We start from the raw sequence: 14388 nt of genomic DNA, 5'->3' as shown, positions 1-14388 counted from the left end.
AAAAATTTCCAAAGAATTAAAACCCATTTTACAGAAATGTACTGAAACAAAGAAAGGCTAAATAGTTTTCTGCTCATAGCATCTGTGAATCTGAATGGACTATGGGATCAAACCTAGTTTCATGCAAAGAGACCCAAGTGATTAAACCAAAAACCAGCCTAGCAGTCATGTTTAATACAACCTATTCCTCTGGTGCTCTTCTATGTGATGATGCGTACTTTCATGGTTAGTCTGCTTTGTGTAAATAAGCTGGCTCATGCAGATCTACCTCATGAACCTCTTTAAAATATTATATTGTGGCATTGCTCTTTGCCCAAAACGTGCCCACAGCAGATGTAGGAAAATGTACAATCTAATGATCTGCTCACCAGACACTCACAGATGGATTCTAAGTTTTCTTCTGACTTCAGTGTAAAAAACTGTAAAAACTTTGGTTTCTCCTAGTAGGGGAATATAACCAGTCTCTTTCACAACACACAAATTCATTGTCCTCTCTCAGGGGAGAGTTATTCCTCATTCAAATGATGATCGCTTTTCTACCCCAAAGCATAAGGAATAGCTTTTATCTTCTCTTAATCTTATCTAGTACAGTTTGAGCACTGAAAACACCATTCTTATTCAGAAGTCTTAATTTTCCATGAATCTCGACCACAATGGGATTCATTTATATAGAAATCCAAACAGTCCTAATCTGTGATCATTATATTTTTCGACCAAATCTACATTAGACAAGGTTAATCATTATTTAGGCATTTAGGATTTCCTTGTAGCTGCAGGGTGTCACCTGCAATGCCTGAAAGGGATGACAGCACTGTGGAAGACGTAGGTCACAGTACAAGAGTTGACTGTATTTTATGTTTAACTGTACTACTTAACCACTTTGGTGACCTTGCATAAAACACCTAAGCTTTCTGTGATATTGTACACTGAACGGTAAAATGAACATATTAAAGCTTATTCTGCATAAGTTTTTTTAGCACCTTACAAACAGTGTGGTATGAGTAAAAAAATCAAGGAGTAAAAGAGAAAGGTTCATTCACCAGGAAGTACAAGGTGAATGCAGAATAGTAACTTTATGCACCCTCTATACAATCAGGTCTGACTTTATTTTACATATTTAAAAAACTGAAAGAAAGAGGGTAGAGATTCATTTTTTGATACTCCGCATTGATAGTACTTTTCACAAACAGCAGCAGCAGCAAGAAATCAAGTTTTCATTCAGTAACCGATAGCACCTCAGTTTTCAATTGAAATATTGCACTTCTACCTTGACACTGTAAACATACAAACTTGGGGAAAAAAAAATTCTATACAGATAGTTGATATTCAATTGAATCAAGATTATATACTAGGATTTTAAATGCTCTTACTGAAAATGTAGATAAGCAAATGTCAATGGAGTAATTACAAAATTGCTAAAGTTTATTAAATGTACCTATGTAATACATCTATTAAGAAACTGCTATAAAGGCACATAATTTTCAGAGTGGTAAACACTCAAATCTCTCGTTAAAATTTAAAATTTTTACTCCTAATGTAGTGTGGATATGGAGTAGGGTTTTAAAAATTGTTCCAGCAATACAAACTTTAAGAATTTTTCATGGGCCTCTGAATATGCTTGGACAACAAAGAATGAATAGAAAAAAATCATTGGAAAACCTCTGCTACTACAAATTTTTGGCTCAAGTATAATGTTTAGTTCCATAAAATTGGATGCATTGCATGGGATCCCACAATGTGATACAAAAAGCATGATTTTAGTGTCATATAGGTGGGCAGTTTTGATAAAAGAGCTTTCTGAATGGTTGGACTCGATGATCCAGTGGGTCTCTTCCAACCTAGTGATCTTATGATTCTATGATTCTAAAACTGTGTGAATTGACATGGTCATTTCCAAATGCAGGTAAACCACAGAAACTTTGCATGGTTTATGTAAAATATGTATTTTAGAGAGCTGACCTAAAAATAAATGGTGTTGAGTTCAATACTTAATTTTTACTTCAGCTTCTTTTCATTTTACGCGTAAATTCAAAACATCTTTATGACAGAATTTTATAGAAAATAAATTACAATGCATCTTCTCCAAAGGAATATCTCATTAGAAAGAGAGTGACATTTAAGTCAATTCCCTAGCTATTATGCTTATGACTTGTTTGTCTTGTGTCTGAGTCACTTGTTTTTTGCTGCTTACTGCCATTTGGATTCTTTTTTTCCCATAGTAAAACATGAAAAGTATATTAAGCTTCAGTCTGATGTTACCTCTTGGTAACTTGATTCCAGAGGATGGTGATGATGGAACCACTTTTTAATTGTGTTTTCTTTCAGTGGTCCTATCAGACCAGACTCCCTGTGGATCTTCGCTAGTGTGGTAGCATCTGGCACCATCTGCACCAATCCTAATCAAGTAGAAAAGAGTTCACATGAAAAACCTTCAACTTCAAAAAGATAGGAAGACCATCAAAGAATATTGTCTATTGTCGGATTATTCCACACAGAAAAAATATGTGTTTAAAACTTCCAGAAAAAAAAATGAATGCAATAGAAAATATAGATCAGGATTTTTCTTTTCTCTGTCTCTTTAGACACAAAACACCAAAGAATACTTAGTAAAATGTGGCAGTTTTGCAAATGAGAAAGAAAAACACTGACAACAATATTGTTAACTGCCTCAAGACACCAACAAGTCCCACAATTTAACAAGATTCAGAGTGGGTAGAATGTGTACACAAACAAAAAAAATCTATAAAAAACAAGGTAAGATATTTACTATGAAATATAAAGTTCTTTCATATGTGTTTATTGTCAAGAATGGTACATAAATTTTTCTACAGTATGTGATGCTGATCACAGCTGGGAGAAACTATATTAGACAATGTGGAAATTAGCCTGGCCCAAGATGACATAAGCTGGGATTTTGAAGTGCAGAGAGAAGCCAAGTATTTTGCAATGCTTCACTTGAATCTTCTGCCTCTACTGCATACACTTAATTCCTTTTTTTGGAACCAAGACCTGGCTTGCCAGCCGTATGCCCCTGCATGTAGTCCCCTGGTACATCACCCTACAACTCTGTATTACAAGAAGGGCCTCTGATGTTTTCAGTTGGTGACAGGCTCCTCGACTATACCTTGCCTGGAAAGTGGCATCCTACCAGTGCTATATCTGTTTTTTATATTTCTATGAAAAGTGATTTCCTTGTTCCCACCCCTATGAAATTATCATCTCTTCTCTCCCATGTGTAGCAAAGTTGGCCCAAGGAAAAAGTTGTTAGCATAGGCCTTAGAAGACTGAGGTGCCCAAGGCTTCTTTAGTACATGTTCTGACTGACCACAGGCATGTCACTTGGTCCTTGTATTCTCAATCATTAACTGTAAATCAGTTATATTACTGCTTCTGTAGCTCACAAGGAAAGACATTGTGAGGATTGCTAAGGGAGATACAGGCACTCTGGAGCTAGCTACTCCAGTTACCAGGCAATTGGGAATGAACTCTGCTCCCTCTAAGAGGGCTGAAGGCTTGACAGCTCAGCTGAAGTGCATTTACACCAATGCAAGCAGCATGGGGAATAAGAAGGAAGAGCTGGAAGCTGTCATAGGGCACAGAGGCTATGATGTCGTTGCCATCATGGAAACGTGGTGGGATGACTCATATAACTGGAGTGCAGCTATGGTGGGGTACGAACTCTTCAGGTGGGATAGGAAGGGTGGGGTAGCCCTCTTTGTAAGGGAGGACTTGGACACCATTGAGATGGATTGTGGTGATGAGGAGATTGAGTGCCTGTGGGTTAAAATCAGAGGAGCCCATAAGAAGATAGATTTTGTGATGGGAGTCTGTTACAGACCACCCAGCCAAGGAGAAGCAGCTGATGAGCTCTTCTAGAAACAGCCAGGGTTAATCTCTAGATCAATGCCTCTCGTTCTTGTGGGAGACTTCAATCTTCCTGATATCTGCTGGAAGTACAATAGAGCAGAAAGGAAGCAGTCTAGGAGGCTCCTGGAGTGCGTGGAAGACAACTTCCTTGCACAGCTGGTGAATGAACCAACAAGGGAGGGTGCCCTCCTGGACCTGGAGTTTGTGAATAGAGAAGGCCTTGTGGGGGATGTGGCAGTAGGTGGATGCCTAGGACAAAGCGATCATGAGATGATAGGGTTTTCTGTTCTAGGTGAAGTGAAGAGGGTGGTTAGTAGGATTAAATTTCCAGAGGGCAGACTTTGAACTCTTCAGAAGGCTGGTTGGCAAAGTCTCATGGGAGACAGCACTTAAGGGCAAGGGAGCTCAAGAGGGCTGGGAGCTCTTCAAAAGGAAATCCTAGCAGCTCAGGAGAAAGCCATCTTCATATTCCGGAAAAAAAGCCGGCAGGGGAGAAAACCAACTTGGTTGAACAGAGAGATCTTGAGTGATATCAAGAAGAAGAGAAATGTTTATGGGCTCTGGAAGAGGGGACAGGCCTCTTGGGTGGACTACAGGAGGGAAGTGAGACTGTGTAGAGAAAAAATCAGAAGGGCTAAGGCTCAACTAGAAATCAGATTGGCAAAGTCTGTGAAAGATAACAAAAAATCCTTCTATAAATATATAAATAATAAAAGGAGCACTAGGGAGACCATACAGTCCCTATTGGATGCAGAAGGAACAACAGTGACAGGGGATGAGGAAAAGGCTGAGGTACTTAATGGTTTCTTTGCCTCAGTCTTTAATTGTAAAGAAAGTAGTTCCATCTGTGTACAAACCCAGGAGCTAGAGGAGCAAAATGAGGCTCCCATGATCCAAGAGGAGGTGGTCAGAGCCTTGCCAGCCCAACTAGACACCCACAAGTCTATGGGGCCAGATGGGATTCATCCAAAGGCATTGAAGGAGCTGGCGGATGTGCTGGCCAAACCCCTTTCCATCATCTTCCAACAGTCCTGGAAGTCTGGGGAAGTTCCACTGGACTGGAGGCTGGCTGATGTTGTGCCCATCTACAAGAAGGGTCGCAGGGAGGACCCAGGAAACTACAGGCCTGTCAGTCTGACCTCAGTGCCAGGGAAAGTCATGGAACAGGTGATCTTGAGTGCTATCATGAAGCACATGCAAGAGAACCGGGTGATCAGGCCCAGTCAACACGGGTTCACAAAAGGCAGGTCTTGCCAAACTAACCTGATCGCCTTCTATGACAAAGTGACTCGGCTGCTGGATGAGGGAAAGGCTGTGGATGTATCTTCCTGGACTTCAGTAAAGCCTTTGACACAGTTTCTCCCAGCATTCTTCTTGAGAAGCTGTCAGCCTCTGGCCTGGACGGGCGCACACTCTCCTGGGTGGAAAACTGGTTGGATGGCCAGGCCCAGAGAGTGGTGGGAAATGGTGTGAAATCCAGCTGGAGGCCAGTGACAAGTGGGGTTCCCCAGGGCTCAGTGCTGGCTCCAGCCCTGCTCAATGTCTTTATCAATGACCTGGATGAAGGCATTGAGTGCACCCTTAGCAAGTTTGCGGACGACACTAAGCTGGGTGGAAGTGTCGATCTGCTGGAGGGTAGGGAGGCTCTGCAAAGGGATCTGAACAGGCTGGACCGCTGGGCAGAGTCCAATGGCATGAGGTTTAACAAGGCCAAGTGCCGGGTCCTGCACTTGGGGCACAACAACCCTGTGCAGTGCTACACACTAGGAGAAGTCTGTCTAGAAAGCTGCCTGGAGGAGAGGGACCTGGGGGTGTTGGTTGACAGCCGACTGAACATGAGCCAGCAGTGTGCCCAGGTGGCCAAGAAGGCCAATGGCATCTTGGCTTGTATCAGAAACAGTGTGACCATCAGGTCCAGGGAGGTTATTCTCCCTCCGTACTTGGCACTGGTGAGACCGCACTTCAAATACTGTGTTCAGTTCTGGGCCCCTCACCACAAGAAGGATGTTGAGGCTCTGGAACGAGTCCAGAGAAGAGCAACGAAGCTGGTGAGGGGGCTGGAGAGCAGGTCTTATGAGGAGCGGCTGAGAGAGCTGGGGTTGTTTAGCCTGGAGAAGAGGAGGCTGAGGGGAGACCTCATTGCTCTCTATAACTACCTGAAAGGAGGTTGTAGAGAGGAGGGTGCTGGCCTCTTCTCCCAAGTGACAGGGGACAGGACAAGAGGGAATGGCCTCAAGCTTCACCAGGGGAGGTTTAGGCTGGACATTAGGAAAAAATTCTTCACAGAAAGGGTCATTGGGCACTGGAACAGGCTGCCCAGGGAGGTGGTTGATTCACCTTCCCTGGAGGTGTTTAAGGCATGGGTGGACGAGGTGCTAAGGGGCATGGTTTAGTGTTTGATAGGAATGGTTGGACTCGATGATCCGGTGGGTCTCTTCCAACCTGGTTATTCTATGATTCTATGAAAATCTGTCAGACACTGAGGTTTTCTGCTGCTATGGGTCTGAAAGCAGGAGACTGTCATGCAGAGAATATTATTTGCAGATGATCCCTCTGTGTTTCTTGGCAAAAATCAAATTAAGTGTTAGTACATTAGAGAATATAATATATAGTTCAGATATGGTATTTGACTTTGAAGCAGAAGCCTTCAAGCTTTGACTCCTGCCTCTACAAATAAGGGAGGAATATTCTTCAGGTGATCTTAACAACTCTCCATGTGCATATATTCTTCTATACTTTCTCCTAGTTCCTTCAGATCATTCATGCTCTCCTAATTCCCCTTTTTGGTTCAGAAAGTAATGAATTTTCTTTTTTGGTAGTTTTTGAACAGCAGGTAATATGGACACATCATTCTTCTATTTGTGCACGGATTATTTTCAGTAAAATATTTGGAGAGTCAGTAAAAAATGGTAAGCTTATTGCTGTCAGGAAATTTCTTCAGCAAGCAATTGGTATCCTTGCTACAGCTCTGCTATAACAACCATAAAATAGAGATAAAGCTTTCAGATGAGTCAGGCCCACCCTAAGCAGCATAAATTGCAAGAGCAGTATTTCAAAATCAACACTGTGACACTGTCATCTCTTGTCTACAGATACTTTCTCTAGCCACATGTTACAGGTACATTTAAGCATCTGTGCAGGATCATGGTGGATTAAAACTTTAGTAGCTATGGCTGATGTTCTTCAACATCCTCTTTTTGTTGTGTGAACTTACTTTTAAGAATCTGGCGGAAGCAGATGAGGTTGAGGCTTTTGGAAAATTGTAGTCTAACTTGCTACAAAATTCAATGAGTTTGGTTGCACTTTTGGAGAGGCAGAATAAATAATTAAATATACATTCACGAGCAGGCAAGTATAGAATTCAGGGCCTGAGTAACAGAAATTCTGAACATTTGTTTTCAAGGGGGAAGATAAATAAGACATCCATGAAAATAAAAGTTAAAGGGAGAAATTTTGTATGCTGCTGTTCACATGAGATACGAATAATGCAATACAGGTACCTTTCATAATGTAAAACTGACCTTGGCTTTTTCCAGTAGATAAACACCTATAAATGATCATTTGCATATCCAGACCCTCTTGGAGCCAAATATTGTCCATAACTCGAACAATTTGCAGAACCAGCATATCTTGACGTAGATCATCACCGATCTGTGAAAATTGCACAGGAAATCCAAGTTTCTCCTTCAATACCAGAGAAAAATAGCTTTGAATTTTTTCCCTCACCAAAACAGCTACGTTGATTATACAGTACATCCCTCTTGTTTTTCTTCAAAGTTGCTACTTATCTTTCTGTGACAGAAAAGGACAGTGTAAATGGCACACATAGGCAGAAATGGTTTTGGCAACCACTGAGATGGTAACAAATACTCCCTGATTAACTGAAGCCTTCTGCTTAATATTCCTATGTAATTATTAGAGTTTAAAATCTAATCCGGAGGTAGGATCTTAATTTAGTTACATTTTAAAGTCTACATAATGCTAGATCCCTTTTCACAAATGACAGCATTTGTCTAATGTTAAGCTTCACAACTTGGTATTTGCAGCAGGCTGAAGGGGAATTCTGTCATGAATTTATATTTTATTCACAACATGATTCATATTCTTTTTCAAACAGTGATGCAGTGCTGATTGTTCTCCCCATGGAGTTGGTCAAACAATAATCTTAGTGAAAAGGGGCTTTAATTTTAGTCCCAAGAGGTAATGAAGAGATTATCTTCAACCATGGCTGAGTAAATGGCCTGTGCAAACAAAAGCCCTGCTTTTTTTGTCTCCCCTTCCCCACTTCATCTAAAATACATGTGACTTTCAATGGTATTTGTAAATGCTTTGTTCTTTTATTATATTCTTTTTACATATGGGTCTACAGACATTTACTGCCATTAAATGAGTACTTCAGAAGACATAAATTAATCTTTAAAAAAAACCCAAACAAATCTATTTTCTTTCATTTAAAAATAATCTTAACCCTGATTAAGGCTTCTTAGTACTTAAACCTGAGAAAAATCTTAATTTTCTCCACTTACTTTCCCTTCTTCCCTCACACATACAGTCAGTAGACAATTTAGTATGATATCAGTGCTTATTATTTTTCATACTAGTTATCCATCATGAATTAACAATGGAACTACAGTACAAGTAAAAGATAACTTTAACTAACACAGTGGTTTGCTGACAGAAGAAAGTGATGGCAGATATAATAGTTCTACAGCAACTGGACAATTGTTTGTTGAGTGTTCCTGGGCAGGGAAAATACTGACAATGTAGAAAGAGCACAAATGTTTAAATGCCCATAAGCAGACATCTGCTCGAGTTGCTCAAGTAAGTAGGAACCTGTCTATTTAACTTTGAATCTTTGATAAAATAGTGTAAGTACCAACTGTCTAAAGGTTCAGAAAAACTTAACATTTCTAGCCTCCCCCTAACCCACCTAGAAAAAAAAATTTCTATTCCTGAGAATTACAGCTGCCCTAAAGGTCAATTTAATTCAAGATGGCCTAAGATCTTTCTTCTTTTTTTTTTTTTTTAATTTGTTTTTATCAATTTTTAGGCTTCTGGTTTGAAACAGGATACTGTGAAAGATCTAGAAATAGTGCCTTTGGCAACACTGACCATTTTGTATCCATCAGTCACTTTATGATCTTTAGCGTCCTTGAAAAACAGCATCTACTGTTGTGGAAGACTTTTGCTGTTTTGAAAGAGAAGTAACTTCAGATTACAGATGTTGTATTGTGTGGACGGACATAGCACTGTCCTGAACTCTGAAGCTTTTCTAGGTGACAGATGGAAAATGAAGCAGAGTAATTCCAATGAGACAGAGCTCCTTTGCTGTCCCTCTACCTCCCTCTCCCTCAGCCCATTACCCTATGCTGGCTAGTAGGGGCAGAATTAGTTCTCTGCGTAAAATGCAATTTCTAGTCCAGTATTTTGATTTGTTAGAGACATATGGAAAAGGCTACTGGATTCAGTCATTCTGAATGATCTCTTCTCTGAGACTTGCCCTCTGACTTCAGTGTGCTAAGTAAACTAGGTTTAAAATGTAAATTTTGTATTTCAGCCTGGCTGTCTCCACTAAGAAAAAAAAAATTGCAAGAAGTTGTTTGATTTTCTAGCGATCAAAAAGTGCACTTCAGTGCACTGCCTCAGCATAGTCCGCTAAAATTTCTAGTGTCTAAAATAATTGGCAAAAATGAGTAGCAGAACCAAATCAAACATTCTCAGGCTCAAGGTTTAAAACATAATAAGGTGAATTTCAAATCAACATTATGCATACAAAAGGAAGTGAGGATTAGAGGAAGAACATACCTTAAAGATAACATTAATGTTTCCACTTGGAACATTTGCATTGATGAAGGAGATTTTTAATGGAAAAGCATTGGAAGTAAAATATGAACATAACTGCAGGGAAAAAAAAAGATGAGAGAATAGAACAACCATGTCTCATATATAAAATGTCAGGCTAATACAATACCTCCAAAAAAAGTACTTTCTTTAAACATTGCTCAGTAAAACTGATAACAAAAATAAATAATTGTTGATATTATTGACTGTCTAATTGGGTGGGGAAAATTAGAAATTCTTTTTCCAAGACAACTTGTTTCACTCAATAATCAGGTTATATGAATGGATAATATTTTCCATACTAATTGTTTTTCACTTTCAGGCCTATTAATGACAAACTTTGGCTGGGACTGAGTGTATGAAGTAAGTAAGACTGACCTAATTAGAATCTGTAAAGCACTGAAAAGCCTTTGGTCCTACTACTTTCTGAAAAAAAAAAAAAAAAAAAAAAGTTGTCCAATCATACTTTTTTTACAGAAGCAAAGAGCCTGCTAATTTCTTTGGTGAATTACCTGGCTGAAGATACAGGAAATTCTGAAATTCTCAATCTATTTTATGTGCATTATATCTTAATTAAATATAAACTCTGACTTCTCATGCCCTAACAGCTCCTTCCACCTGAAGATCTCAAAGGGCTTCAAAAAGCATCAGTGAGCCAAGGACTGCAAATCCTGTGTGAGTTAGCATAGTATTATCATCATTAAAAAAAGGGGGAGAAAAAATCCACTGAAAAAACATAGACAATGGTAAATTAATAGCCTGGTTTCTAGACATAATGAGCGCCCCACAGGAGCTACTGCTGTCTTTATTGGGTGGAGTGCAATAGAGGCTAATCTGAACAAAAACACTACTAGACACAGCTGTCTCTTTACTTTTCATCTAAACATCTCAAAGCATGTTCCAAGCATTCAAATATTGTCTTAGCCAGATCATACTTCTGTGACATGCAATAGCTATTACTGATGATGAAATCCTGACCCCCTATGGAGTTTTGCCCATTGAAATGTCTCAATAAGTGCTTGAAAGGTTACTGTGAGATAATGCATTACTCACAGAGCTGGAAGCAGTGCTTGCTTCTAGTAAAATCAATAGATGGTACCAAAATGAATTAAATTTAGGTAATTATAAGCACTTAAAACTTCTAATTTGCATGATTATACTGACATACAGTTCAATCAAGAAGCTGCATATATTTATTGCGAGATAATGGCCGATAATGATATAAGAAAAATTAAAAAAAAAATTCTCTTCAGATTCTTAAACATTTTGTATCTCTCCAGCCAAGCTGGTGCAGTATAAATAGCATGATTGTATGGTGAGGTACCTTCCCATTAGTTAGCTTTTCCAAAGGGCCTGAAAGCAGTGAGAAGCTCCAGGCTTCAAATTCTTCTGACTTATATCATACACAATTGGCCCAAGCCTGCGGGGTGCTGGAAGACCTCTGTTCTCAGCAAGATCAAGGCTGAATAACAATTACTTGGAGCATCACAGGTCAAAGGTAATTGAAAGGATCAGCACCTCTTTGAATCAGGTCCACTGTGAATAATGAGCCAGAGAACAAAAACTGAGCACACATTGCTGTAATTAGGTAGCTATAACTGGAAATATGTATGAGCTTTCATCCAGGTTTGATTTCTCTTGCTGCTGGATACTTTTTCCTTCTCTAGAGATGGAACAGCTTCTGACTGGCATAATACTGTTTATGAAAAAAATTCTAAAGAGTTAATAAATGAACCTTAGTAGTATTGTCAAAGTAGAGCCAAGTTACACTAAAAAACATTGCTGTTTCCTTTATTCTTAAGTCATTCTTAACAGGGGTCATAAACACAGGTACATTACTGAGAATACTTAATATTTTAGCAATTCTCAGTCATGTGCCTAGTCTCACCTCAGTAAGAAGAGAGCTGGCTGTAAAGTTCTAGCTGCTTTTCTAAATGACAAGAGAGAGTCTTAGATGAGAAAAAAAACCGCCACCAAGAGCTATTTGGGCAGGATGGTAACCAGGTCTCAGCTGCAGGGAAGCCAGGTATCCTTGCCCGTACCAACACCAACACCATGGCAGGGCAGCTGAGTTGGGAGCAGATTGATCAGAGTTTGAAATCTTTGCTGCTGCTGCTGCTTCACAGAGTGAGACATGCATACAACAGCCACCCTACCAGTTCTCTTCACCCCTGCCTCCAGAAAAGGCCCCCAGTTTAAAGAAGATTATGCTAGATGCCAGTTTACCATATGACTCATACTTAATACCAGTAAGATTATTTCCCAGTCAATAAAGCCATTCACTCCCTCTCCCCCTTTACACTAAAAAATGTGAAAAAGAGTTAAAAACAATCTGTTGCATGGACTACACTTACATCTGCCTCTATGCCTTGGACAACAAGCGCGGGATTCAGGGGAAGCCGACAAACCTTTACCTCCTGGAAGAACTGCTGAAGTTTGTTGAGTTCCACCTTTAGCACCTCCTGCAATGTGTGAATCATTATGGCAACATGAAAGAACATAAAAGCATCTTTTAAGCCATTAACTGCCTTTCTACATTTTAAACAAGCAGTACAATATCTGGAGACAGTAGCATCCATGTAACCTTACAGCAGCTAATGAGGTTGCACTGAGGTACAGTTATTAAAAGCAAGAACTGTGATTTTACTCCACATCATGCTTTTACAGCCTAGATGCACTTCACTTCATGCTGTCATGTAGGTTCAGATTCAAAACCCTTCATTAAGTGCTGATTAGCTTTGCATCTGCTCTGCTGCATTGCATGTCTTTTTTGCCTTCCTAGAAAACTTTGTTGCCTCAACACTGTGATCGCCCTTCCCTAACTGCAGGTATGTGAACTGCAAGATCTGGGAGTTTCTCAGTATCACAGTAACTGCAGCCTTGAGTTTAATCTCTAAAATCTGAATTATGCATCAGTAATGTATAATGTATCACTACTAGTTCTTTCACTTTACATGGATTTTTCTCTTTTCAAATATTATTGTCTTTTAATTTCCATGTTTGCTTTGCTGCTCTTAGTAGCAACACAGAATATTCTGAAAAATCCTTTGAAAATATTTGAATCCTTAATAAGGCAAAAAAGAATTCATGATAACTTTCATGACAACCAGTAGTAGCAGGTATATTTTTATTTGGCTTTCTGGTCTGTCTTGCTGAGATCACAGTAAGAAAAAGTATTACACATACGGTAATTAACAACAGCTGTCTTGGAAAAAAAGCAGTTTTAAATTGGAAATGCACCTATGTCATATAAAACCTGCACTGGAGAAGAAGACTGCAAGCTTTCTGCTATCAGGAATGCATCTCTGCAGTTACATATACAGTATTAACTGCTGAATGCTATATGTAAGATATTATATATAGTGCAGTCTGGTTGAATTTGCTAAGAAATGAGGATTTTTAGTCTGTCAAGGACAACTCTTAGCAAAGTTTTCAAGAAACAGCACTACAGGAGTCAAATATTCTGCCATGAGGTGCTAAATATGAGCACTCCTTTTAGTAAAATATTAATCAGTTTTTTTCCTATTATTTCTGACTATCTCTAGTGTTTGAGAAACCACTGATGAAGGAATTTAAATGGCTCAAAAGATCTGCTGACCTTCAGAGAAACAGCGATGACAATTGTCCCATTAAATACATACGTTCTACTTGTTTGCAGAGCAGCACACAATTTTATAAATTTTAGGCTAACCTTGGGTTAATTTACGTAAAGGACACTACAGGAAAGAGATGTCACCTTATAAAAAATAAAGTTAGCCAAAAAAACACAGATGGAAGGGGAGGTATTTTTTAACAAACCTTTCTCTTTGGGTCACCAGCAGCTTTTACTTTTTCAGCAATGTCTTCCAGAATTCTGATAAGTTTTCCTTCCTTGGAAAACTCATTGTTCAGGGTTTTTCCAGCACAGAATTGGAGAGCAGCCAGTACCTTCTGATACCAGATTTTGAAATGAACTTCATTCAGCGCATTCTTCAACAGCCTGAAGGAACAAGGGGAAAAAACATCTGTGTATCAAAACCTGATTTTTATTTTATATTACCTCTAGCAGAAACAATAAATGCACTCCAGACTAATAAGTATTTGGCGGCTTTGGGCAGCAGAGAATGAAAAAAAATGTCATTTATTTGTTGGCAGTACTCAAGTCCCATTTGATAAATAATGAGATTTCAAGTGTGTTGAATCAATAGGAACCTGCCATTTCTTATTGTCATACATTTTGCAATACTTGTATTGCTTCGCATTTCTCCAAGGAAAGTTTACAAAGTGAAAATAAGTTATATTTTTTTGAAGTCCAGTCTTAAACATATATCCCTAAATCTATTATTTTTTTTTTCCTTCTGCCAGTGCACTTGCATAATCAATGTCTTTCAGCTAGGAGGTGCATTTAAAGAACCTTTTCATTTCAGTTGCATCATCAATTCCAGAAACTGTCACTCTTTTAAGTTGAGGAGACATTTCTGAAATTGGCTATAATTCTAATAGGAGTGAAATGAGCCCACATTATTCCTTCCTTAACTGGTAAGTGTTGGTCTAGAGCACAAACTCAGCTCTTAGTTCTATTGAAGCATGTAAAAGCTTCAGAACTGTGGTTATTACCTACATAAAGCTTAGAAATAAAACCAAAACCTTTTTTTTTTTTTTTTTAATGTTTACCACACAGTCTTCTCTAATTACACATTC

The 14388-nt window shown here is 39.0% G+C and overlaps 1 protein-coding gene across 1 annotated transcript in view; it reads right to left on the bottom strand.

The window, feature by feature from the left end:
* PIK3C2G (phosphatidylinositol-4-phosphate 3-kinase catalytic subunit type 2 gamma) overlaps positions 1–14388 on the bottom strand; it is a 205328-nt gene that overhangs the window by 70351 nt on the left and 120589 nt on the right. The window contains exons 18-22 of the mRNA XM_069861952.1: positions 13507–13687; positions 12063–12170; positions 9673–9765; positions 7389–7518; positions 2260–2396 (exon numbers count right to left, since the gene is read on the bottom strand). Coding sequence (XP_069718053.1) covers positions 2260–2396; positions 7389–7518; positions 9673–9765; positions 12063–12170; positions 13507–13687 — 649 coding nt within the window. The remainder of the gene's footprint in view (positions 1–2259; positions 2397–7388; positions 7519–9672; positions 9766–12062; positions 12171–13506; positions 13688–14388) is intronic.

The sequence above is a fragment of the Phaenicophaeus curvirostris genome, chromosome 1, assembly GCF_032191515.1.
Source record: "Phaenicophaeus curvirostris isolate KB17595 chromosome 1, BPBGC_Pcur_1.0, whole genome shotgun sequence".
NCBI lineage: Eukaryota > Metazoa > Chordata > Aves > Cuculiformes > Cuculidae > Phaenicophaeus > Phaenicophaeus curvirostris.
Note: the sequence above shows the minus strand (reverse complement) of the source record. Positions and strands in the feature narration are given on the sequence as shown.